General features: G+C 40.7%; 1 protein-coding gene across 2 annotated transcripts in view; it reads left to right on the top strand.

The window, feature by feature from the left end:
• Window positions 1-8407, top strand: part of SNCAIP (synuclein alpha interacting protein) — a gene marked incomplete at both ends in the record, with an annotated part of 55333 nt that extends 46926 nt beyond the window's left edge. The window contains 3 exons of one of the 2 annotated variants that reach the window (XM_082335445.1): window positions 906-1968; window positions 3511-3577; window positions 8292-8407. In XM_082335445.1, coding sequence (XP_082191571.1) covers window positions 906-1968; window positions 3511-3577; window positions 8292-8407 — 1246 coding nt within the window. Of the gene's footprint in view, window positions 1-905; window positions 1969-3510; window positions 3578-3728; window positions 3800-8291 lie in introns of both variants that reach the window. The other variant, XM_082335446.1, reaches the window with a different exon arrangement.
• Between the last annotated feature and the right edge of the window lie 18535 nt (window positions 8408-26942).

Genomic DNA, 26942 nt, shown 5'->3' with positions numbered 1-26942 from the left:
CTAGTACAGGCATGTGAATTTTGTACACTGTGAGAACTATGGACTCATCAGAGTAGAAGTTGCTTGCAAAAAAAGAAATGAAATTTATGAATTCACTGATTCACGCTAACCTTAATTTTGTCACTTTACCCTTGGTTAAAGGAAAAGTGGTTTAAAATAAGAACGTGGAGTATTATGAGCTCTGGCATGTGTCACAGGGAAAGAAATGGTCTCTGTAATTTACATTATTTGCAAATCAGAGTTACTTGAGGTTGCTGTTTCCTCACTATATAACATTTGGAGTTCTAAATTTAATTTATTATTCTAATAGTATTGAAATAAATTCATATCACCTTTCTCATGCTTTTCAGTATTTCATATCTGAAAAGGTTTTGAGTGGAAATGGCACTGACTTTTTATGAGGTCTTATATGGCTATTATTAATACCAGATGAAGTTTAGATTTGTGAAATCATTGCTACGCAGAGAGCTGGTACTTTCACAGTATTTAGAATAAGCTACTTTTGTATTATTATGTGACTTGGATAGTAGGTATTTGGCCTCACAAGGTTTTTTCACCTTTTAAAACATGTCAACTCCCACAAATAGGAAACAGTAGTTTCTCTAAAGTTTTCCTCAGAAAGTCATCTTTGGCATTGAAATAACCATTCTAAGTTTTGATTTTAAGGAGTTTTCTTTGTAAGAGAAAGTGAAGAGACTCAAATCCTAATTAGGAGTGGAAGCAGGGTTACATCCTGCTCTGTGTAGTCTTCACTGTGGCATCATAGTAATAAATTCCATGTGAGTAGCAATGAAGAGGCTAAGTAACATTAAGCTGAGACAGACACGTACACTGGAAATGGCAGTTTCACATTTTATATGTGCATTAATTTGGCTGTGGTATTTCCTCCTCTTTTTTGCTTTAAGCTCACCATCATCTCCTGCTTCTGGCAAACCCCAGTGGAAACCATCTGAAGCAGATGAATTGTCTCCACCAAAAAGTAAATTGAACACCCAAGATGGGATTCAAATTCTTGGCAGCTTGGGAACTGCTAGTCGAACTCGAGCCAAGATAAAAGATGAGGACTCAGATAAAATCTTGCGCCAGTTGTTGGGGAAGGAAATCTCTGAAAATGTCTGTATGCAGGAAAAGCTGACTTTGGAATTTCAGGATGCTCATGCATCCTCCAAGAATGTGAAGAAGATTTTGCCAGAGAAAAGGGAGCTGAAGTTAGCGAGACTGAGGCAACTGATGCAGAGGTCGCTCAGCGAGTCTGACACAGACTCAGCTAATTCTGAGGACCACAAGAACACCCCTGTGAAAAGAACTGATAAACCAAGGCCTCAGCCCATAGTGGAGAGTGTTGAGAGCACAGAGAGTTTGCACCTGATGATTAAGAAACACGCTTCTGCAGGAGGACGACGCTTCCCTTTTGGTATCAGAGTCTCTAAGTCTGTGGATGGCCACAGTCCTTCCACTACTTCAGAGAGCAGTGATCCAGATAATGAAGCCCCATATCAGTCTGGTACTGTACCTCAGAGCCAGTTTTGTGGAGACAACTCTCCATCCAGCACAGACAGTGCCACTGCTCAAAAGGTAGCCACCAGCCCTAAGAGTGCTCTCAAGTCTCCATCTTCAAAGCGCAGAACCTCCCAAAATTTGAAACTCCGAGTAACTTTTGAGGAGCCTGTCGTGCAGGTGGAGCTAGCAGAGTCAGAACTAAACGAGGAAAAGGATAAAGACCGGGGCAAAGGACTTGTGCGTGCCCCACCTGGCTCTGGGGAGCCAGCAGGGGACCAGCTGAAAAGGCCTTTTGGAACCTTTCGTTCCATAATGGAGACGCTGAGTGGCAACCAAAATAACAACAACAACTGTCAAACAGCAAACCTAATCAAAACCTCATCGACGCTGCCTTTTACCTCATTAGGAAGGAAGACGGCAGACAGCAAGGGAAATCCAGCAGCTCTCACAAAAGGAAGAAACAAGCCAGTGAGTGCACTGAAAGGGGGAAGGGCCTTTTTTTTCTCTTGTCTCTTTAAGTAATGAATAAGTTTGACAGCTTCTTCTTCCTGCCTTTCTATAGCAAAACGCTACACACAAATACTGTATTTGACCTGTAGGAAGCCCATCCAGTGTTTTAATTTTGGAAGGTTTTTCCAAGGAGTGGCAGGTATTGCTTGTGAACAGAGTCCATACTCTTAGTGCACATGGTTCACGTCTTCTGTGTTGAAAGCTTTCCACAGAGACGTGATTCACCTGGAAATGATGTTTGATGTTGCCCTGAGTGACAAGTCGTACAATGAGAATGCCACGCTTGAATCCATGGGATTTCTGAGGAGTAAAGAACTGAAGGACTAGCCCTGTCCTGTCCTATAGCCAAGACTGATGAGGCCAACAGGATAAAAATAAGTGGTAGAATATAAAGAGGAAAAATAGCAGAAATGGTCCTTCCTGCTTGTGTGGGAGCTACAGCTATCCCCTAGGTGTTGAAGCTGTCAGTACTCAGCCGCCTTTGCCCACCCTCTCCTCATAGCACAGAGTCTCCTTGTGGTGGAGCATATGGTTGGTCTGTAGCAAAGTGTACTGGATCCTCTCTGCGGTCAACAGAGTGCCCTTTCTGGGATCCCAACAGAAAGAGGGGTGTCTCCAGGTAGGAGGCTGGCTCTCTTGTTCAAAAGGAAGGAGAAAATACTTTGAACAAATGTATCTTCCAAGAGAAAGGAAGAGGCATTGAATGAAAGAGACAGAGGTAGGAAATATGTGAGTGCAGTGTGTTTGCAGAGCAGAGACGAGAAGTGCGAGCATCTGGAGATACAATAAAGAGTTGAGCAAAAGGGAATGGTAGATGATTTAATCCTCTGTGAAAGACAGGGTGGGAGGGAAAGGGTGGATGGAAAGACATGAGCTGAAAGAATAATTTCAAGATGAAAAAAAGAACATAAAGCAGGCCAAGAGGAGGAGGAGGAATAGTGAATTATATACTGTAAAAAGTATGACAAGGTAATGGGAGAAAAACACAGGAAAATCTTAGGCATAGAGGAGGTAAAATGAGTATGGAAAAGAAACAGTGGAAAGAGAGAACTGGGAAACAGTGAGCAGTCCATATTAGTGGGTAGTGCTAGAGCAGTAGTGCTATAGCAGTGAAATGAAATGAAGAATTCAAAGGAGACCTAATAGGCTACATTGAAGTGGAACTGCATTTATTAAAGTTTACTCAGAATCACAGTATGAACTACTGATTTGAGCCTTTAAAGACATGCACCATCTGGTCAAACAGCTGATTTAACATAGAATTATTTTCATAACACAATGGAAATTTTTTTCAAAAGAGTGATTCAGATTTTCTGGTGACAGAGGAAAAGATAGTCTGTCTCCAAAGATGTTCTGGCAAATTGCAAGGTCATGAGCAGTTTCCATAGTTACCTAAGAAATTTAAAGAGTTGGATAAGGTAATTCTAACAGTATTGACACTTGCACTGTAAAATGCATGTTGTCTGTGAAAAGGCCATGTTTGCATGTCATTGTTGCCAACATCAAAATTGTGGAAAGAATACCTTTTCATACCAGCCCAAAGGACCACAGCACACATCTCAAAGAGGTAACAGATTCAGCCCTATTTACTAACTCAAAAAGAAATCTGTTGAAATGTTATTGTGGCTATTTGACTGCATGTTTTTGTAGACTTCCATGTTATGCATGTGGTAAGCTCAGTGCATGTTTTTAACTGATATAATGTTGTACTTCCTTAGGGTCCTTACTTCAGCTACACCAGTCTTTCCTCTAGCACACTGAATGAAGAACTTCTGTGTAACTATGCTTGGTATGTGCTTATGCATGGTGATATTTAGCATCTCTGTTGCTTTGTTTTCTCAAATTGCATGTGTTTGCTAACATTATTTGTAACTGAAATACTGGAATTGATTGATGCACAAGAAGGGAAAGAGGCAAACAGATGAATATCTAAATTCCTAGAAAAGCAGAAATTTATGATGGATTTCTGCTGATGTCACCATTGAACTGGCTACAGGATTTCAGTTCCAAGCAAGTATAGAAAGTATTCATACTCGTAAATCCACCAGGGAGTATAGCGCACTTTGGCTGAGTATTCAGCCTCTGTTGAATGAAAGTCAAGTACCAGATGAGAATGAAAATTAAATTTCCTCTCATGAGGAGAGCAAAAAGACCACAGTTCATCTCTAAATGGGGAGTAGAGAGAACATGAGGCAGAATGCTGTACTTTAAGTCTAGTTCTCTCCTATTTTCACCCATTTTTCTTAGTCTCCCTCAGACTTTGAAGTTAAATCTGTTTTTTAAAAGTCTGGTAACTTTGACTGTGTTCGAACTCCTTAATTTAGATGTATTCCATCAGGACTATTCAGGCAGATAGAGACCAGTCCCTCAAGATCCCATGTTGGGAAAAACAACATTTGACAAAATGTGTGTTTATTCTATAAGCAAATGCTTTATAAAAATTACCTGTCATTTTTATTCAACTCTTAACACTCACAAATTGTTGTGGTGATATTTTTTTTCTGTTAAACTGAGATGTAAATCCTTTTGCTAGGCCTGGAAATTATTGCTATTCACACCAAAATTATACATTTGAAGATACTTCTGGGAAGATTATAAATTAGTCATTCTGCAGTTCAGAAGCCTCAATTACTTTCAAGTTACTCTTTTCTAAATGTCTAATAATTTTTTTTTGTTTGCTTGTTTTCTAATGCCAGGACCTTCCCATACTTAAAAACTCAATTTCCGTAATGGAAATGGGAGTCTTGTTCTGAAGTCATTGGCACAGTGTATGTGAAACCAGAAACAACTGTAAGGTTTCCAAGAGGCTTCATTCTCTCCTGAAAACAAAGAGGGAAATTCCAGTGCAGAAAACTGACTGCACAGCATCAGTTTCAGGGACCATCAGTGGGCAGCATCCAGTCAAAACACCCAGCTGCCTGTCCAGACCATGGAGTAATACAAAACCATTAATCTCATCCTTATGTTAGAGCCATCTCCTGGATGTAGCCAGTTGTTGTAATTTGGTATTGCCTTGTGTAAATGTTCTTGTGTGAGAAATCCCTGGCAACATGGTGTTTCCCCAGAAGCAGCGAGAGAAAGGGAAGGTCTGGTTGCCACTACAGAGCTGCAGTCACCTGCTGGGAGGGTGAAGGTTGGGCCTGAACTCCTGGCTATCCCTCTAGGCACTGCTGATCCAGGCACCGTGTCCCGAAGCTGCCCCCGTGGAGGTGGGCATATTTCCAAAAATCACATAAGAATGGAAGATGTATTGTGCTTTTCAGAAATCAGAACACATACCTGAAGGCTCTCAGAGCTTCTAAGCCAGCCTTCATGATGTCTTTTAGCATGTGTTGTGATTTTTGAATGGCAAAATGGGTGCCTGTTGTTAGTCCACTGCATGCTGCCCTGTAGCCTGTGAAATTTAAATAATAGAAGAACATAACCATCACGTGCACTACAAGCCCCTGGACACTGTCTGAATTTTCCCTGGATGGTCTGGGGAGACTGTGTAATTACCATTTCAGAGCTATTTTGAAGAAGAACCTTTCTGGAAAACAGTGCAGTCTTCGGTGTTTTAAACCTTTGTAGATTGTTATATTGGGGGGGTTATATTTCTGGACACAGTCCCAAACCCGTTTTAACTGTAGATCCTCATATAGGGGATTTTATTAGCATCCTCTGAAATCTGAAGTCATTATACAAATTCTACCTTCAGTCAGATGACACTCCTGTCCACCAGTTTTCAGCTTCTTTTTCTTCAGCATCTGTTTATTTTGTTTGCTTTATCTTTTCATTCAAAATACCCAAGTACATCAAGGCTCTGTAGTTTACTTTTTCAGACTGGTCACAGCTTAACAGTAGAAGATTGTATTAAATTTTCTAGTGTTCTTTTACAATTTGATACGCCCTATTTTTCCTAAGGCCCTAGAGTAAATTTTGGATGTGCAGGATAGGTTGGGATACTTTTTCCCCTTTTGGAAGGATTGGCTAGTTTTGTGTGTATTACAACTCCAAGCAAATGCTTGTAGTTTTTTCCATCTTACATGTATGCCAATGAACAGTTTTTTCCCACACTTTAAATCATGTGAGATCTGCAGTACATTAAAGTAAACACTAACTCACCGTATCAATACAAAACCCTGTATTAGCTACAGCTATCAACAGCAAAAATTGCTTCATATGTCAGATTCAATCAGCAGAATCTCCCATCAAGTTCCTGTCAGATAGTAAACTCGGCATGCTTCGAAAATAGTAAGTGGATCTAACGTAACAGATATCCCACTGCCAGACCTAGTGCTGGATAAATTACAACTTCAAATACATACTCTAGAAAAAGGGTGCTTATCTGTATGTCTAATAAAATAGTTACAATTTAAACTAGTACAGTATAAAATCAATATGAAAGTAATTTAGGCCTTGTCCCAGACAATTTACAGTTGTTCCGTTGTGAACTCTAATGATCATGCATCAGTGGCTGTTGCATGAGGAGATGTTTAGTATTTCTGTGGTGACACAGGCACCAGAAGATATTAGAAATTTGGTTAGTAATATTGGTAATACGCTTCCTTCAGGTCAGCAGGCACAGTTGTAAAAGGCATGTCTGTTCAGCATTGTCACCTGCAGAGACATCTATATTGCTAAAAATGATCCTCTTTGAGGTCACAGCGCAACTGTAGAGCTGCAAAATGGGCTCTTTGAAGTGCCTAGTGAGCCTCTACACAGGGGACACCCACAGGGTCTTTCAGCACTGCAAGTCTAAGCTAATGCAGTAGTTAATTGAAGCAAATTATCTTAGCCTTAGAAAGCACCCTTTAATAAAGCTTCATGGTTAACACTAAACATACTGTTGATAACAGCAATGCTTGTTAAGTGCCAGAAAGCGGTTATGGCAAAAAAACAGGTGCTCCTCTTTTACCTCCTCAAACTCAGTCCTACAAATTCTACCTCTCCTAGCTCAATTCTATGTCTTTTGCTCTTGCTTTGGGTAGGTGGTAACAGTAATTTAGATGAATGAAGGGGATTTTAAAATAAAATGATCCCTTATGCCCTCTTATTAGGACCCACAACTGTGGTCCCTGAGAGGGTAAGCTTCTATTAGATCCTGAAGTAACCGCAAGGTTATCTAAGCATCATAAGTATCAGTCTCTTAGGGATATGTTGCTCTTTGTGGTGATTGTAGACTAGAATAAAGCTATTCTGGTTTATAAGAATCAGGTTCAAAAATATGTGAGTTTAAGGCAAACTTTTTATACACATACTCTTGCCCTTTGCTGTGGGTTTTTAACCTCCTGCCAGTATTTCTCCTTTGCAGCAACAAAACAGCCAGTCATGATTATATTGTAGGAGTTTTACTGTTCAGCAGTAATAACTAAAAATGAGCCTTTTAACCTGTTTGGAAGTTGCTGTGGGCTGGATGCTTAATCAAAAATCCTTCAGCTGAAAGGTTAATTGAAGAGATAGGGAACATATTGGGGATTCAGAATAAGAACATATGAAAGGAAGTGAAGAAACTGTTACAAATATTTAGTGTTTATTTTTTCTACTTTACTTGGAAAGTTATCATTGAGTCCCATACACAATAGATAGATAGATTTTTTTTTTTTCATTTATTTAAGTTTACTTAGTATGGAAATGAAGACACACTATAGAGAAATTATCCTTATCTGGGTATCTAATAAAATCTTAACGATCTGAATTGAGATTTTACCTAAATTACAATGTTAAAAGAGACATAGGCCCCATGTCAGAAACAGAATTACTGCTTGCTGTATTTCCTATGGCCTTTGCCACCATCTTCTACTTAAGCGGACACATAAAGTAAGTCCGATGAATCACCTTCAGAAAGTGTTTATTTCTCTCTAGTGATTATTAATGGGGATTAGATGATTCCCTTACAGGTAGAGTCAGAAACAAACAGGGTATGTCTAATGTTTGCTGTAGTGGATCTTTTTATCACTATGGTACTTTTCCCTCAAGGATGAGGAATTTTTGGACATTCTGTCCCTTATTACCAGAACATTATGAGAGTGTACTAATAAATACCATGACTTAAAAAGCTACTCATTGTCCCATTAGTTTCCAGTTTTGATTTCAGAATAGGAGCTACAAGAAAGTCAGTAAGAATCCACAGTATTAAAAAGTATTTTGTGTAGTACAAGTCTGGAGAAATAAGCCCAGAGAGAAAGATTAATTCAGAGTTCAATACTTGCAAATAGAATAAAGCAGGGTAAACAAACACAAGGCAAATCCCTCTATATTGTTAGTGTTACCATGAGTAATTGTCTTCTTTTTCTCTCCAGGCATGATGACATCAATAGGAAAAGCTGGAAATCCGATGGTCAAAAGAGTACTGAAGAGACAGAGCTGCAGGAATTCTTCCTCTAAACCACATCTCATGATGTCTCACTTTGTTTGAAATACCTGAAATGTATCCTTTTGAAACACTAATATGAGACATACCCCTCACCAGCAAAACAGCAGCTGTTAGGATGCCTTAATTTGTAGCAGTTAGACCATATACAAAACTTTTTTATGATATATGTGTATATGTAACTTGTTTGTAAGCTGTGCTGTGTAAAGGCATGGGTGAGCAAAAGTAACAATTTGAAAATTGTTATGACACGGGCAACCTCCAAAGTGTTTGTTGGGCCACAGAACACATTTTGTACTTTGTGTCTTGCATGGATATATTGTCATATATCTTTATTTCCCTTTGTCAATGGCATATACTGTCAAAGTTTCAGCCAGGACTCTGCCTGCTCAGCTCCGCAGTGAGATCAAGGCAAAAGCATTGATTTTTTTTTTGAGTATGTTTTGTCTGTTGTTATTTCTATTTTTTGTAAAAAGGAAATAAAGATGGTGTTAATAGGACACACTGAGTGCAGATACTTCTCATGCTTCACTGTTTCATCTTTTGAGCTTTAAGTGTTTTATTGGTCTTTTTGGTGTTCATTTGATAATGAGACAATGTCCAGTACCAGGATTTCAGTTCCGTCAGTCAGTTGAGTCAAGAATGACTTTAATGTTTAGTGGTCCCTTTTCAGCTTTAAAATGTGTAGAAATAAAAAGAAAGCATAAATGCACTTTTAAATTACCATTTATTGTTACTTGCCAAACACTGGCAATGTGCTCAGCTCTGCTCAAATTACCAAGTATTCTGCTAAGACCTAGTCCATATTCTCTCACAGCTGTCATGATCCTTTGATTGAACGTTCTTTGAGTCTTTCAGAGAAAATGCAATCTCTCACTGAATTCAGTTTGTTTCTGGTAAACTGTGAGTACATTCTGCAAATATGTCATACAGCACAACATCCAAAACCAGACTACTAGGTAATCTTTACTTGACACATTTATTTGTATCAAGTATGTATGTACATATTTGCTTTATTTTTATTATATTGATCTATTTCCATTTGAAGACTGCTACGGTTTGATGAGAAAGATCCAAATACATGAGTATTTATTTTAGTGACCGTTCTAATAGAACATAGGGAAGTCATTGGAAGTTTGCCAAAGAAATTTTTTATCACAAAGACGATCATAGAATCATAGAGTGGTTTGGGATGGAAGGGACCTTTAAACATCATCTAGTTCCAACCTCCCTGCAGTGGCCAGGGACATAAAAAATTATGAGATTATGCAAATTAAATTCCTGCAATTGCAGAGCTAGTAAGTAAATAATGTGGACACTCAAGAGGATTTTGATAAAGTACAATGGAGTTGCTTTCTATGCAGTTTCTCCTGCCTGTTTTTTGCTGTGTTCATCTTGACCATTGGGCTTCCTTCCTGGTCAGTGAGAGGAGAAAGGGACTTCCTGAATGTGATTCATTCTACCTATTATAGATAAATCATTTACAGGAGTAGCAGTCCCTTCCTACTTACTACAGGGGAATTTGAGGTAGTAGAGATCTTGGAAGAGTTACTTAGTATTTGGATGCCTTTAATTAAGTGAGATAAATGTCTTTCTTTGGGTTACTCTTCAGAGTGATGTCACATTTGGCCATACAGTCACCATGGACCAAGATGACTGAATGCCCCCGGCACCCTACTTATAGGATTTGGATAAGCACACAGTACTACTGGATAAAATTGAGCCAATTCAGAGATCAGCAAAAAAATCCACAAATAGAAATAATAAAAGCGTGCACTTACAGAAATGAAATTCTGAGTTTCTTTCCACGTTCTTATCTGTCACTTGGCAACACTTTGATTTTTGAGCTAGAGTAATAAACCTAGCACTCTAGCTGACCTGAGCTGTGTTGTTTAAAGAAACAATCAAACCTCCAAAAATATCTGTCAGCCAGGAACAGCAATACCTCTAACTGGGCCTCCTGTCGTCTGTGTGCATCTGAAAAATCTGAATGCAAAGTGAGAAGAGACACATGTGCTGCAATTGCCAGAGTGCTGAAAGAGAGCATAAGAAAGAGAGATCCTGTGTCTGGTAGATGGGCTTAAAACAAATTGGCAGTTTGCATTTTTGAGAGTATGAAGAGTATTGACTATGGTCATGTGAACAGCAGAAGCAGCAATGCTGCTGAGTGATCTTGACTGACTGGAGATGGGTAAAGTCTGCCATAGCTATCTGTAGTATCTAGATGAAGCAGGGGATAAAACTGAATTTCTGTGAAAGGATTTGAAACAGACCAAGGTGTAAGTATTGTCAAATCCTGGAAGAAAGAAATTGCCTATTTTGGAGGCTGACAATTTTAAAGTCACCGGCTCTCTGCAGGGTTGCAATTTCTACAGAGTATATTCTCATAGAGCACGTGGTGAATCAAATTATGCAAGTATCGTAGGGCAATAGAGATTACTAAATGAGATAGGATTGGGATGCCAGAAGATGTTCAGGGTCTGTGGTTAAAGATATCCACTAGGTAATTGATGTTGTGTCGAAGACTCCCATCCCAGATAACTGGATAATTGAATACAGCTGGGGAGGGCTGGCTGTTTCAAATGAGAGCTACACATGCTGTTCATTTGGCTATCCATGGTTCCTGAGCACACTGGGTCAGAAAGCAGTTTCAGGGCTAGCTAGTGCAAAAGAGAGGCCAACTTGATGTAAGCATGAAAAGTAGTGTCTGGAGGGTTTTATCTCTGGAGAAGGTGAACTCATGTTATATAAACTGCTGATTTTATTGTTCCTAATTTGTAGTTTCTTTCCTACCTAGGGCCCCAAAGCCTACATGTGGTACACTCTGATGTCATGCCTATTGGAGAAATGCTGATTCTGTGATCTTCAGCTGGCTGGAGCGTGTGCTCTGCATATTTGTATCCATAGTAGCTATAGAATCCAGGTGCCATAACTCCTTCTGTTTGGTTTATAATCCTCCAGTCAGATCCCTCCTGGCATGAGTCTAAGTCAGGCTTCTGTCAGCAAAGCACAAGCATTTCCCAGAGACAGGAGAGCTGATCAGGGATTTTCCAGCAAACATCATCAGAAAATATCAGTAAGCCAAAGCTTTTAACAGGAGCACAAAATGCTTTTGATTACAACCTCTGGCAGAAAAGGTCCTCCCCTGTCCACTCAGAAATTTCTGATCAAAACAAGGTAGTGAAGTCATTTTCTAGTGAACCAATGTGTGTCCTAGTAAAACTATATCTGTGGACACCACAGATGCACAGAATGGCTTTTCATGTTCTGTCACCCCCAAAGATGTCAGAATAAGACCTAGCTGTGTTTGTCGTGTAGTTCTGTACCAAAGGTGACAAGTATGGTGTTGGAGAGCAGTAGTGAATTCCCAGTTTCCTGTAATCTCTGGCTCTCCTCTTTTGAAGAATGAAAATCATTTGCTAGGAGCCTTGTTTTTTCATGATTGGCTGATTCATTTGTTTGTTTCAGGTATTTGAGATGGGCAGCATATGGATACATGCAGTATCAAAACTGCAAGTACGGTACTATATTTCATCAGCAGGATGGTGGACTATGCTTTGTCCTGCATTAGTAGAGCAGCGTTTTAGTAATGTTTTATTTATTTGCCTTTCAGTCTCCATATTAGAGGGCAAATACATTGGTTTACTAGGTTACTAATAAATAAAATAACCACAATCATCATAGTTGGTGTATGAAGGATATGAAGGAGACAAGATAGACAGACAAACAGTTTAGATTTAATATTCATTACACTGTAACTGTCATTCAGAAACCTTTTCCTAACATCAAGCTGACATAAGATCAATGGCATAACAAAATACGATTGACAGCATAACAGTAAAAAAAATACTCCAACATCCACTTATTTATAATAAAATGGTAACTGTCTCAGAAACATGTTCTCTGAGAGCTGATTTGGTGTATGTTTCATCACCTACCATTACAGCAATGTCAGAATATGGCCATGCAACACAGTCAAAAGTAAAGTAGAAATGTCAGGACATCATATGCTAGGTATGAATTAATGGATTAGTGAATGGCTCTCATGGTGAGACAAGTTTTGTCTGTATGTAGACTAAGATTCAGCTCCTAGTACCCTTGAAATATTTCTTAGCCTTTTAAAAACCTACATGATGAAAATTTGACAGAAAGGTCTGTGAAAAATGTAGTCCCTGCATTTGTAGCATCAAACTGCAAGGCTTAATTGTCTGTCATGAAATGGTTTCTCAATCACATAATAGGAATAATTTCTCAAATTATATTGCACTTCCTATTGTATGTTCAGAAATGGCTTTCTAACTGTACATCAACTGTACTCAAGTATAGCCTGTTACATAATTAGCTTTCGTATAACCTTGTTTCGCTGTTTATAAATGCATTTTGAGGTTGCAGGGAAGTACACAATTGTGCATGAGAAGTAAGTCTAGCATATGCCCTGTAATGAAAATGTCTGTCAAGCACAGAACTATGTTGAGTATAAAGTGCCCAAATGAAAAAGCCTGAGCACTGGATAACCTGCAGTTCATCCTCTGCGTCTGCCCAATATCACTGCCGTATCAGCTTCTTCCATGCACCAGACATACTGCCCACTATTTGTACCCATCTTTTCTTCATTATATTGACCAGTCAATATGTAACTTTGACCCAAGTATCAGAGACTGAAGCCAGGAGAAATCAGGTAGGTTCTTAATATGCCACACAACCTCTTCCAAATAAAGAAGGGTGGGCTGCTATGTACACAGCATCCACCGTCCATCCTCCTTGCATGCATTTAATAATGCATCACCAGTTTTACAGATAATCCAGATTTTGTAATATGGACTGCTTTTGTCTAATGTTATGGACATCTATAAATACTAGCTCAAGCCATCTGTTTCCTGAAGAAAACGTTACTCTTTTTGACATCTGCACAGCCACTTCCTTTCCCACTCTAACTGCTAGGTGTTTTGCCAGTGTGCTTACTGGCAAGCAGTGTACAGGAGGAAGGAAAATAATTATTCTGGGTATATCTGGGAAACTGATAAGAGATCCTGAGGCTGTCAGAACACAGAGCTAGCTTTTACATATCTCTTTTGTCAGTCAGCAATACTGCTCTAAGAAAAGACAAAATCATGTGGGTCTGGAAGGGAAGAGGCCTGAAAGGCGTTTACCCTCCTTCCTCTATAGGAAGACATTCTATAGACATGAACATAAACTTACATGTAGATGGTGTACAGATATCTGTAGAACCTTGAAAAACTGCAGAATAGGGACCAATTGAGAGGTTTTGCAATGCAAAAAAATGTGGTGCAGCCATATACGTATGTGTCTGCATATGCATGCAGATAGATATCTGTACAGATGTGCAGTAGAAGACGACAGTCTTTACATTTTTCTTCTCAGCTGTGGATATGCACAGCAAACCTAGAAATACATGAAACAATTAAACACAAAAGTGCACAACTGCAAAGCCCTAAGGAAACACTGAAAAGGAGTTACCGGAAAAAAAAAGACAAGGGACAAAGACAAGAGTCTTCCAGTACACAACTAAAAAGGAGTACGGGAATAAATGCCCCTCCTAGTTGCTCTGCACATTGTCTACTATGGGTAGAACAAGAAGCAGTGAGTATAGAACTGTATCAAAGGGGATGGAGGTTATGTGTTAGCAAAACTTTCCACAAGTAATGATGGCACTGGAATCAATAGCCAGGGGGAAGATGTGAGAGAGTCGTAATTGGAGGATTTTAAGAACAGGTGGAAGAAACAACTGTCAGAAATGACATGCCAGCAACAACCATCAGAAATGCCATGGGGCAGGTGGTTGAACTTGGATGACCTCCTGAGATCCCTTTCAGGCTGCTCTCTTTTAATGGGTCTGTGATTCAATTGTGGCAGAATCAGTTTAAGAGAGAAAACTGTTGAGGTCTTTACTACTTGTGGCTTTTATAGCATTATCAAGACAACCAACAATTCTGCCAGAGGCCTGTGATATGTCATTTATTATCTGAGAACATTGATCAAATAATATCCACATACAGGTTTGCTAAGGAATCAAACAGGTGACATAATTTCAGGCTTCCTTGGAAATGTCTACCCAAATTGTGGCAGCTTCTAAAGTATGTTTCTGGTCCATTAAGAAACCAGGTAAAAACCTTTTGCTCAGTGCCAGACCAGTTTTCACCATGTGCCAGTTTTCTGAGCTGTAGGAAAAGGTTCTTTTACAGCATCCTCAGATTTCACTGTACATGCAGTAGCGGCACAGGAGAAAACAGGAGAGATCGCTCACAGAGGGTAAATGATCAGTCCAGGTTTAGTGAAAAGGAAGAGCCTCCAGCAGCAACTAAAGGTGCCCATTTTGGTGAAGAGAAGCTGCCACTGCCCAAGCAAGCTAGTAGAGCAAGTGTGCAATGAGAGAGTGTCAATCCTGGGAGTGATCCTGGTCCTGTACTTAGCCCTCAGTTGCCTTCCCTGTTACTCAAACATGGATTCTGTCTTTCCCTTGCTGGAGATATGCATAAAAAGGCATCTAAGAGATATCAACAAGACAAATGTGGCTTCTCCCAGCAGCACAGGGAAAAGTTACTTTTGCCATTCCAGTGATAAAGGGCTGAGTTCTTGGCATGAAAAGGGTGCACTGGTGAAGGGCTCTTGAAAGTCATACTTGCTGCTGCTTCTGCCAGGTTCTGGGAGGAAAAGAGGACAAGAGAGTTGCATCTTCAGCAATAGCTGCCGCTGAAAGTACTCCCGCCTCTCACTTAGCAATAGCCACTTGTTTCCACTGCCCTGAGACCTGCAAATTGGTGCTGGTGCCCTACAGAACTGCCTGCTTTACCAGCAATGGGAGCAAGGCCTGTGCGGAAAATAAGAGCTGTACTGAGAAAGCACATGTGTAAAACAGGCTGTTGGTGAGTCTTTTCCTGTTTTTCAGAGGGAAATGTTTGTAAGATGCCATTGGGTAAATCTGTTGCAGGTACTGCTAACTCTCTTGGGCACCTTGTTCTGCAGAGCACTCGCTTGCTGCACTGCTCGCTGTTTACTGCTGGTGTCAGGGGCTGATTCACTGACGTTGCTCAAGAAGGTCTCACTTGGCAATACATAATAGGAGGCTGGTTACGTCTGTGTCGCTCCAGGTCCTTTATTTACCTGGGCAGGGCCAGGTAAATAAATCAGCCAAGTTCTTTTGTTTCCTGGAGCATGATGCCTGACAGTTCTCCTAGAGGAGACAATAAACAGTGTCTTAGAGTGAAGATTTACGCCCCAAAACAGTGGCTGAGGCAGCTGCATTTGTATGAATTACTTTCTGAGACACTTGATAATGAGAATACCCTTTAGAGCACTCCTTACAGATGATGTTACAGTTCACAGTTGTACTTTGACTTCATAAAATCTTAACAGAAAAAATATCTTCAAAATCTATAGCCTATAATTTCTGGATGCCCTGGGAATGCATTTGCAAGAAATAATTTTAAACACACTGCTTTTAAACAAAGTACAAGCAGTGCTGTGTGCAAAGTGCTGACTGTTCTCACCTAAAAGTCACTTGGATGTCTCACTGGCTTCAAAGTGTCTGCCTGATGGGTTCCTGGGCATTCTCTCCTAAACTGCTTTTCTGAAGCTATTTTCCCTCTATAGTTTGAAGTAGTTAGAAAACAGTCAACCATATTCATGAGTATCTCTAATTCTATGATGGAAAATTGCCATCCAGTGACATCCAGTGTCAGCACTGGAGATACTTTTTGCCAGTTTTCAGTAGAATAGTACTGTGTCTTCACAAACCTGACAGTGCTGAAGGTAAGTGCTGTAAAGAGTACTTCAAAGTATACGAAAAATATTCACAAAGAAATTTCAGTGTAAGTATCCACACTGAAAGCTTTTACTGTCTTCATATGAACAAGCTAAGCAAATCCTTCAACAGAGTCCACAGTAAAAGAAACAGGGAGAAAATCCTTTTTATGCTGTAGCAATAAAAAACAGGCATTCTTCTCCTTTGCTTTTTATTACACTTTTACAACAAACATAAAATATGCACGTATTTCATTAGGCAGTGTTAGACAAAACATTCATCTGGCAATCAAATGCTTATGTATGTTCCAATTTATTTTGAGGTTTTATTTATAAAAGTCCACTATTGGAAACATAGTGACAGTTGCTCATTTTGAATTTCTATTTTCCTTGGGTAAAGAAATTTGCCACATGAAAAATAGTAGGCATCTTTAGGGAGCTGTTATTCATCCCTTTCCAGCTTTTTTCAATAGAAAGAGAGGAGAGATTGGTACTTGAATATAAAATTTTTAGGCCAGAATCTGGGTGTGTTTAACAGGTCTGTTATCTGCTCTGAACAGCCTTTCAAGCAAGGACCAGGCCATATCCAGCAGAGACTAAAGGGAAGAGAGTTTGGTGTTGATTAAAACAAGAAGCTAACCCACTTGGAGATCTCCATTGCTGTCTCTTAGACAAGTGCTTGGCAGTCAAGAGGCCACTTCATGCTCCTCCTGTAAGTGCACCTTTTGAAGCTGTTGGAAGTCACCATCTCTTGGACTCTTAAGTCAGGTACAGGAACAGAAGGAATTTATTCTGAAAGCAAAGAGAGGACAGGGGTCCAGAAACAGGAGAAATCCATTTCTAGCAGAGAACGATTTTTCACTTCTAACCTTGTCCTCTAGATGGAAGCATGGATGGATAGATAGATAGACAGGTAGATAGATGTGTAGATATTCTTTTGTATGTGTATGTAAATGTGTATATATGTATATATCTCAGAAGAATTTAAGATGTTACATAGGTATAAGATATAACTTGGCAGCTACCTGTTAAACTAACAGGTTTTCTCTGGCATTTTGTGCTCCACATATGCATTTATGTAGCAGAACACACACCAGTCAAACACTGCTTGTTCAGAATAATGGTAACTTCAAAGCAGGGAAAGCATGCTGTGCAAGGCACCAGGGAGCTGTTTAAGAAATACTTCACATAAAAGCCTTTTTTAGGAGTCAAAATGTTCCTAATGATATATTTAGAACTTGATTCAGCATAAGTTTGGAAAGATTTTAAACACAAATTTTTTAGAAGTTCAAACTGTGTGCATTGAAATTATATTTGAAACCCAGTAACTGCAAAATTATGTCAGTAGTATGATCATCCAATTAGCAACTATTCTTAGAGTATTAGTTTCTGTATTCCAGATGCTTTTTTTGTGCCACTTCAAGTGCAGTGTGCTGCAGATTTTAGAATATAGCTTTTTAACATGGTCTCTAGCTTCTGGCATTAAAGTATTACAGGAACATATTTCAGCAAACTGTTGACAAAATTATTATTGCAGGGACCAAGCTGTTAAACAATAAGGTTTGCAGTGAAGAATGCAGACATTGTTTGCATACAATCATTTGGGGGTTAAGTGGAAATTGAACAGTATCCTGCATGTAGAACACAAGTGACAGAGAAACTACAGTGACAGAGAAACCACAGCAGCACGGAGATGCTCGCTGCCATGTGGCGTCGTTGATCACCAGAGGGAGACAGAGCGTGTAACATTTCAGGATAGCTCTGAAAGTGGCAAGCAATGCTCAGGGTAAAGGTAGCACAAGATTATGTGAGTTTCCAAAACGGTGATAGATATGCATAATAATGAGACTTCACTGCTTTGCACTGTTTTCCTTAGGGTGGGTGTGCATATGAGGAGAGAGAGAAGTGTAACTTCGTATTAGCTGAAGACAGAATATTCCTGAATAAAGGCAGACTCACATTTTGTTTTATTCTAGCTTAATGCAATACTTATGCAAACATGAATGGTTTGACCAAATCAACACAGAAGCACGTGCATATGTGCTTTGTTGGGGTACAGACTTGTTGAGGGAGAACTAAAAAGGTGTTTGAGAGCTCATCTCCAAACCAGAGGAAACTTGTCGTTATTAAAAAGGGCATGTCTACATTGATATTTAATTGTTTCAAAACTTGTTAATAAGAATGTAAATTTTGGAAGCCAGAATACTGGGGGGAGAGGGGAAGTGCATTCTGTTTTATAACCACAGTGCTTGTAATTAGCCTGTGTTACAACATGGCTGAAAAGGCAGCAGAGATCCTCTCTGCCTGGGCGCCAGGACCTGACACCTGCAGAGCAGTGAGATCAGCCTGTGGATGATGAACTCAAGCCTTCCCTGTTTCATCAGCCAAAATAATGATTTAGAAGTCTACAGTGGCTGTAGCAATGACTGCTGGGAAAAAAAATCTGGCAGCCAAAAATCATGGTACTTCTCCAGGCAATAGACCTGCAGATCTCAGAGGCACCATAATTACCTGAATGAGATGGCTTCTCACAGCTACCACAGCTAATCAACATCCTCTGCTCTCAAGAAGCTGGATTTGCCAACTGCCTATCTGGCTAAACATCTTCATTCTGCTTTCTATCTTACCTTATTGATAGGAAAGAAAAAATTGGCAACTTAATGATTTGCAAGTAGTCAGGCTGTCAGATGCTGTTTTTCGCTAAAAGCCCATTCAGTGTCATTTGCCTGACATGTCTCAGAGCGGAACCATTCTGTAATGGTCAAGATAACGTGGACTTGCAAGTACTCTGTATTCCAAAACACATGCAGAAAATCTACCATTTCTTCTGTGTACCACCCATGACTGCAGGAGGAATGGATCTCTTACACAGCGCTCATTTTAAATTACCAGGTACACTACAACTTTCATCTATTCAAACGCAGTGACATGAAGAGTTATTTAAAGCATAGGAGAGAAAAAAGAAAGACACAATAGGTTCCACAGCATGGAAAGGCAAAAAAAAAAATCTGTTAATCAGATAGCTCACTTTGTTCTGTTCAGAATAGTGCCTTCGTGTAAGGCTCTGGCCTTGGTTCATTTTGGCTATTGTAACTGTTTTAAATTTAGTTTGGAAAAACTATCCCATATGCCGGTTTTATGAACCATTTCTTTTGTAGCACTGAAATAATGCCATTTCTGGATTGGTCAGGCCAACAGGATTAGCTGGTTGTTAATTGCTTGGGTTTGGCTTTATTGAAAGTTTTTCACATTTAAGAATAAGCTTAAACAGGTAAGCAGACACATACTGTTCTTTCTTCTCTTATTCCATTTCTTCTCAGATTTGCCAAGTTTCTGCTAGTTCTTACATGAATTCTACATAGCGGGTAAAGAAAAGAAGTCATATATATTCTTACAGGTTATACAAACATTCATCTGAATATTACCTGAACTGGAAGTTTCTGTGCTAGTGTAGCGTGGTTGGCTTCAGGAAATCTCTCTGTTAGTGCAAAGAGAAACTTAAACAGGACAAAACATTTTTCAAGAATGCAAAAGCCTAACATAACTAATTTAAGCATCCATTTTAAGATCACTTTAGAAAACATACACCATTATTGTTTTTATTTCATCATTTCTTTTCCTCTTTTATTTAGTCATTTACACTGTATCCATCATGATAAAATTTAGCCATCTGTACTATGTCATATGAGTCAAATATTCCTTCTAATGAAGTTCCTTGGGAATTTTGTCATTAATTTTCAGCTATACTGGGAATTTTTCCCAGTGTTTACAATTAAGTAATGTCTTTCATCTCCAGAGATCCTCAGAGTTTCTCACATGCTGTGGAACTGCCCCCAGTCATTCTTAGTTCTTCAAAGAATTTGTCTCCAGTGATAGGATTTAGGTTTTAGTTCAGCACATGTAGCGTTGCGTGTCTGTATATAATGTTTTTATATCAAAAGCAAACACGGTTTTGTGTGAGTGCTTGGGTCTGTACATGCACAAAGACAGGTTGTGTGTTGTAAAGAGCCATTGTTTCATTTGCTGGCAGAGCATAACATGGGAGAGGCTGACAGGAGGCAGCAGAGATATTAACTACTTTGGCCTGGAAGTCAGGAAGATAGCTGAGATCCAAAGCAGCAATTTGATGCTTTCTCACCATCTGCAAAAAGATTTTCTCAGCTGGTTGGTATAGGCTGCTATGGACCATGAGTGAGCTCATGCCTGTGTCTGTCTCACAGAGCTTCCTGCTGCAGTCACTGGAAAGCCCATTTTCTCTCTCTGCAGTTCCAGGCAACTTTGCTAAGGAAAGACCATGACAGCATGAAAGTGGAACACATGAGCCCTTCCTGTGAGAGGCCAACTTCTGAAAAATTAGTTTTATTCCTTTTATTTGGTCTTTTGATTTAAAAAATAAGTTACAATTCGATAGTAATAGGAAACTGCTAATAACCGTTCTTCAGTTTCCATGGTTCTTGTTGGAATGTAAACCGCGTTGGCCACTAATTGCTGCTCAAATTCTACTTCACCTTTGCCTGTGTTCTTTCTCCTTTCCTCTCCTTCTGGAGGGGAGGAAGGGTTAAGTCCATATCCTCACAGAGGAGTAATAGTTCTTCCCAAAAGACAAGTCACAAGCAAACTATTTAATTGTAAACGTCTCACTGAAGAATTGGTACACGAATGAGACATGACTTCATCCTTTAACCCACATGTTTCACTGGTCTAGGGAACCCTGGTGGGTTTGGCCCATTTTAGTCATAGTTGTCATGGGAGATCCTTAATGACTTAGTAAGGTAGCTTAAAAAACCTCGATACTGAATCCAGCATATGGTATATTTATTGGCAAATGTTAATCCCCCTAGGAACAAGTTCTGTAGTAACAAATGAATTATGTGGCTTCATAAGCACTCATGTCATCAAATGCACCATTGACCTTTTTATGTTTTCAGGGGGGTTTCTGCTATGTGCAGTTTCACTGGTTTGGAAGTGAAGCAGTTTAACATGTCCTGAAGGAAACAGGTAATCAATAATTTCAGTTTTGGTTACTTTAAAAGGTAAATGAGACCCATATATTTGTTGGGCAAGTAAGCAATCCAGGGTTTGGCGAAGCTTAAGCAGGGGCTAACAAAAAATATGCATGCTCATGGTACAGGGACACCAAGTAGAATTCCTTGACGGAAGGAAAGAAGTAAGAGTAGGTCAAATAGGTCTTACAGTGCCAGAGGAAAAAGATGTTCATTTAAAGCATGCTTTTTTGGGGGGCGAGAAACAAAACTGGGAAAATACCTCACTCCAGTGAATAAGTCTGTTATGAATTTTAACAGAAGACGCTTGTAAGGTAGCCTGAAGTTAGCAACCAAGAGGATGGATCCCTATTTAGGTTAATCTGAGAGATGATCTGAATCTGTTGCCTGGATCCTGTGGTTATAATTTTGGTCTTGGGCTTGTTAGGACAAGGAAACTCCGTGAACCGTATTGAGAACTGGGGAAGGGCTGCCTGAAATTACCAGATTGAGAAATGGCGCGGAGAAGATCAGGGTACGGTCATGTCTGACTGTCCTCATAGCTTGAGACTAATCTGCCCACAAGAACAGCCTCTGAACCATCAATTAGCAAAATAAGACCAGAGCACCATTTCCAGCAGAATGGTTTTCCAAAACTAACATTTTAAGATCTGATAGAAAGGATCAGCTATTACTACGTGTACATAACACACACAGCTCTGTGTGTACAGTATACAGTCTGTGCTGTATGCGGGTACCCGCTGACTGCAGTATGGGCAGAGCTGGGACAAATGCTTTCTTTTTCTTACTGACCATAGTCCATGTTAAGTTCAAAACTATACTCTGTGTTGAGCAAGCTGGTGAATTTGAACTCTTCTGTCCTTGCCTTAGTCGCTACCACAGCCTGCTGTACCCAGAACTATTTCTGAAAGCTGGGTGCTACAGCTGGTGTCAGGTTAGGCAGCCCACGCAGGAGAAATTGAACCTATGTTGCACAAGGTGCATCTGCTGCCAAGTGAAACCAAGGAATCCATAGCTACGGTGGTAATGTAGTTATTTTTGGTCCTGGTCTCTCCCTGCGCGCTGCACAACAGCTGAGGTGAACTAACATAACACAGTGTTGCAATGCATGTACATCCTGCCCCAGCTGTGGGCAGACAGATAGTTGTTGGAAACATCTTTTTTCCTTGTGGCTCAATCTGTAGAAGTCATGTAAGTAAACATGTAGGTAAGTTAATTCACTTGTGTAGTAGATGTTAGCACAACTCCAAAGAACAGCTAATATTAATTTACCATGGGTTGCACTGGCACACTACATGCTGCTAAAGTCAGTGCTAGGAATTGTTCAGTGATTAGTCAGAGGGAAGGGGTGAGCTGTTGGCTGGACCACCACCAGTGTTTCTTTGTTTTAATGTATTTCTTATGGGGCTCTTCTCCATCGCTTGACTGGGCTGGACCATACTTCACTCTAGAAGCTGAGAAGGGTTGCAGAAATTCAGCTAGAAGTGTGACCTTCATTACTTTTGTGAAGACTCACCAGAACCACAGTGTGGGTGCAGGAAGCTGGGCACTTCTGCAGCTCCTCTCCCATCATACACCTCAGGTTGCCCATCCACATCCACAGGGACTGTTCACCAGAGACCTGTCAACCACCTCCCCTATGTCTGCTGCTCACCCCCAGGACCCAAGTGAGTAAATGCCTTGCCAGCATCACAGAAACAATTCTTGAGGTCCCACCTACCCCAGAAGTATGAGGCAAACCACACTAGACCAGCACAGGCTCACTGGAAAACAGAGTAATTTGAGCGGACTGAATCGCTTGGGTCTTGGGCTGCCAAGAGAATTTTTGGGCCCTGAGAACACTTATATGCCCTGGGCCTGGGCTGCCTTCTCCATCCCATCATGACTAATGGTCCTAATTGATTGGAACTGCCAAGCCTGGCTGCCAAGCAGAATATTTTTACAATCCCGGTTCTATTTATGCACTGACAAATACAAAACTCAGTGTCAGAAAAGAAAGTGCAAAGCAAAACTTCAGGAAAAGTAATTGGCAGAGAGGACTGTGAAATGATGAATGACAAGGCACTGAGGGGTGATACCACATGTGAATACCTGTGCCTGGTGCAAGTGAGGGCTGAGAGAACTTCTAGAAACAAGTCTATACAGGTCTCTGAAACAGCATTTGGCACATTTTTTGAGAAGTTGTTTTATTTTGAAATATCCACTGGCCTCTGCTGGAGATGCACTTGCTTTTCTGCTTTCAGTCTTTTTCAGGGATAAATGGCACCCAAATTTATCACCTTTATCAGAGCACTTTAAAACATAGAACCAAACCTGTTACAAAATGACAGCCACAAAGGATCTTAGTAGGAGCAGATTGCTGTTATTGCCTATGACAGAGAAAAACCAGTCTTTGGAAAATACCGTTCCCCTCTCAGGCAGCACTGCAGCTTTTTTAGCCAGGCAGAGGAAAAGGTGGTGTCCTGGTTTGATTTCTTCTGCTAGCCAGAATAATCAGTGCATGTCCATTTCTTATAGAGGAATCAACTTGGAGGACCATGGTATTCTTAAGGCCAGCTTTTACACAAGCACACAATAACCCAAGCATTTACTACAGCTGATCTGATCTAAAATATCTTTTCTCTTTCATTGCTACGTAAAAAAGGCATGGGAATATTAACAACTTCTCTCACAACTGCTCCTCAGCTCTGCTACTGCTTGTGCTCTGACTGAAAGCCTTCACAAGCCTGTTTGGCCTGCCTTTATTCAGGTGAGGCTGTCCCTCCAGTTACACTTACTGTAGTTTTACAAATGCATCAAGCTTAAATGAAACGCTTGGATAAAGCCAGAGAACATCTGAAGTACACCCTAGGAGGCAGGAAGGTGAAGGTAATCTGTAAGGTGATGATTTTCACTTTATCTGAAATTGAATTCTCTTCGCTTTTGCTCTTCTGCTGTTTGGCACTATGGACTTCTGTTTCCTGTTGGTCTCTGAGCCCAACCCTTCCTACAGCAGAGGCTGTCTGCGGCTGCCCATCAGGCTGGTAAAATCAGAGTAAAAGCGAGAAGTGGATGCATTTCCAATACTTCGTAAGAGCTTATCTGAGCTCTTACACCATTTTCTTTGCGTTTCCTGGCTGTAGCAACGAGCAACGAGATGCCCAGGCAGAGACTGGAAGCAGATAAGCTTGTCAAAGGAAAGTAGCAAAGCAAGGAGGTTCAGTAAGCAGCTGTGTTACCTGGTAAGTAAATACAGCTGCAACCACAACAGGGGAGGCAGGCTGGCCCAGAATTGCCTTACTGTAGTACGATCAGTGCCCCTTCTCATGCATGAAGTAGATCACCTGATCTTTTATGTGATCCACCAGGAGTGTTTTATAAGCAGAACTGCCACACAGTCATTTGTCACTGTAGGGCTGGGAAGATGACTGCTGAGTTTTGCCCTTCTGTCTGCCTCCAGATATGAAAATTGATTGTATATTGATTGTATGGTATATTGGCTTACAGCTAACATCATAAATAAGGGATAAATAAAAATCTGCCCACTTTTTCACAGCACTGCCTAAGATAAGGGACTGCCTACACGGGATGAGTGTCCTACTGTGTTTTCCCATCCAGGCACTGGTAGCAGCAGCAAGGGGGAGAAAAATGACCAGTTATCCCATGAGATTGTGGCATGGCCAGGTAGCAACGGGCACAGGTGGAGAAAAACACTTGTAAAGTGACCTAATCACCTCTTTCCTCCCACACAGCCTTGCTGGAAAGAAGAGATACCAAACCTTCCTTTCGGCATCCCTCCAGCAAGACAGATGCTAGGCTTTAACGTTTACTGTAAAACAACACGGCCGTGTCCAAAACGTGTTTTCCTCTGGAAACTCAGTTCCTCGAGGAAGGCAGTAGAGGGGGCCCTTGCCCCGCAAAGAGGCGGCGGACGGCCGCCTCCTGCCTCTTCCCCCCGTCGGCCTAATTGAGACGGGTACCGCCCCACGCAGGCGGCTGGCGGAGGTGTCTCCGTCCCCTGGGCAGCTCCCCGAGCCCCTTGGGCAGCTCCCCGGGCCCCCTGCGCAGCTCCCCGGGCCCCCTGAGGCGCCGGAGCGGTCAGGAGCCGGAGGAAACCCTGCCGCCCCCCGCCCGGCCGGCAGCAGCGGCGGGGATGCCCCGCTCCGGCCCCGGCGCTGCCTCCGGCCGCGGCCGCTCGGCGCTGACCCGTGTCCTCTTGTCGTCTGCGAGTGGGGAGGGAGCGAAGCGGAGGAAGGAAATAAAATTTGCCAAGTGCTGCCCCTGAATTAAAGGATGCGTGGAAGCGTTTCAATGACATGGGAGATAGTGCTCGCCGGAGTCCTGTCTGTGCTGCCCTTTGCAAAACTAAAATTAAAGTTAACAACCCAGGAGAAGCGTTACTGTGGACAGCTGTGTCCTTTTCCCTTTCCCTGCACCAATCCTCCTTCCCTGCAACAGGCAATCTGAGAAAATGCTCTTCCCCATCACGCCCCGGTGACCAGTACAGGCACATCTGATGTTTTTGCTCCCTTTACTAAGGCATGTTTTTGGAATGGGCGGGTCTCGAAAAGAAGAGAAATCCAGTGAGATTGAATTGCTTCCTCTATATTCAGGAAAAAACAGCCACAAAGGGTGTCATGCTCTCAACCCTGTCTGATTTTCCAGGAAAGTAGTTCAGAATGGCACGTGTGTGCATCCATCATGAGTCAAGAAGATGAAATGAGAACTTTCCAGAGTATTTGCCCTTCGCATATCAAGTGTATTGGATGAAACTGATAAAAAATGCAGAATGAGTTTTCACTAACAAGGCAGAATTTTTTTAATCATACATAGAATTAAAGGATAGGTAGCGAAGAACTGATTTAGCACTCGTCACCAGAATTCACCTCATCTCTGGGCCTGATTCAACAGCACAGCATTAATGCCAACGAGATGGTGCCTATGAGTATTCAAGAAGGAACCTCGTTGTAAGACCCTGTCATAAAGTACAATCATGATTACAGCTATCTCTGCAGAAGAGTTTGTTTTAGTATTATTTCCTGAGGTTTCATGTTCTCTACAGGAATAAAAGAGTGAAGAGTTTTCATGTATAATTCACACTAATTCTATTTGTGTTTATTAAGCAAGAGCTATTCGTGATTAAGCAATCAGTCCCTGATGCAACTACCTACAATTCAGAGACAAGACAGAAACAAAAAGGAAAGGAACAGTGAATGGCAACAAAAATTACTTTTATTTACTTGTGACGTTTATCCTTTCCCTGGGATTCTACCTTTTACAGCTGTCTCACTTCTTGGGACGTTCTGTCTTCAGGTGTGATGTAATACATTATGTTTGATTCCTGAGGTGGCCCAAAATTTTCATGTTGACCTGGAAAAGAATTTGTGAAGAAATTGTAGAGCGCTTCCTCATTACTTTTTTTGAAGTGTCTGGACAACAGAGAGACTGTGAGGAGAAAGAAGGGATAAAAGCATCAGGCTACATAATCCTATTTTAATACCAGTTTAGAGGTTTTTTGCATAAAGGAGATCATAATTTTCTTTTTCATAGTTTTTAAGTAGTCATCTGATTATTTAAAAGCTATGATTAACATGCATTTCTGAACAATTTTTCTCTACAGGACAATTCACAAGAAATGTTAAAGTTATTGCACAATTGATCTTCATGAAGTACAACTTTTTAAGTATAAGGGAAAATCTGTACATTTTTAAAAGAATTTTTTTGTGATTAATTTTGTAACTTTGCTCTTTTGGGGATCAGAAAGGTTTTGTTTCTTTGACAAAAACATGGAGGAGAGAGAAGGATGTTGAGCATGCAGTAATGATTCAGATGGAGTC

The sequence above is a fragment of the Platalea leucorodia genome, assembly GCF_965183815.1.
Source record: "Platalea leucorodia genome assembly, chromosome: Z".
NCBI lineage: Eukaryota > Metazoa > Chordata > Aves > Pelecaniformes > Threskiornithidae > Platalea > Platalea leucorodia.
Note: the sequence above shows the minus strand (reverse complement) of the source record. Positions and strands in the feature narration are given on the sequence as shown.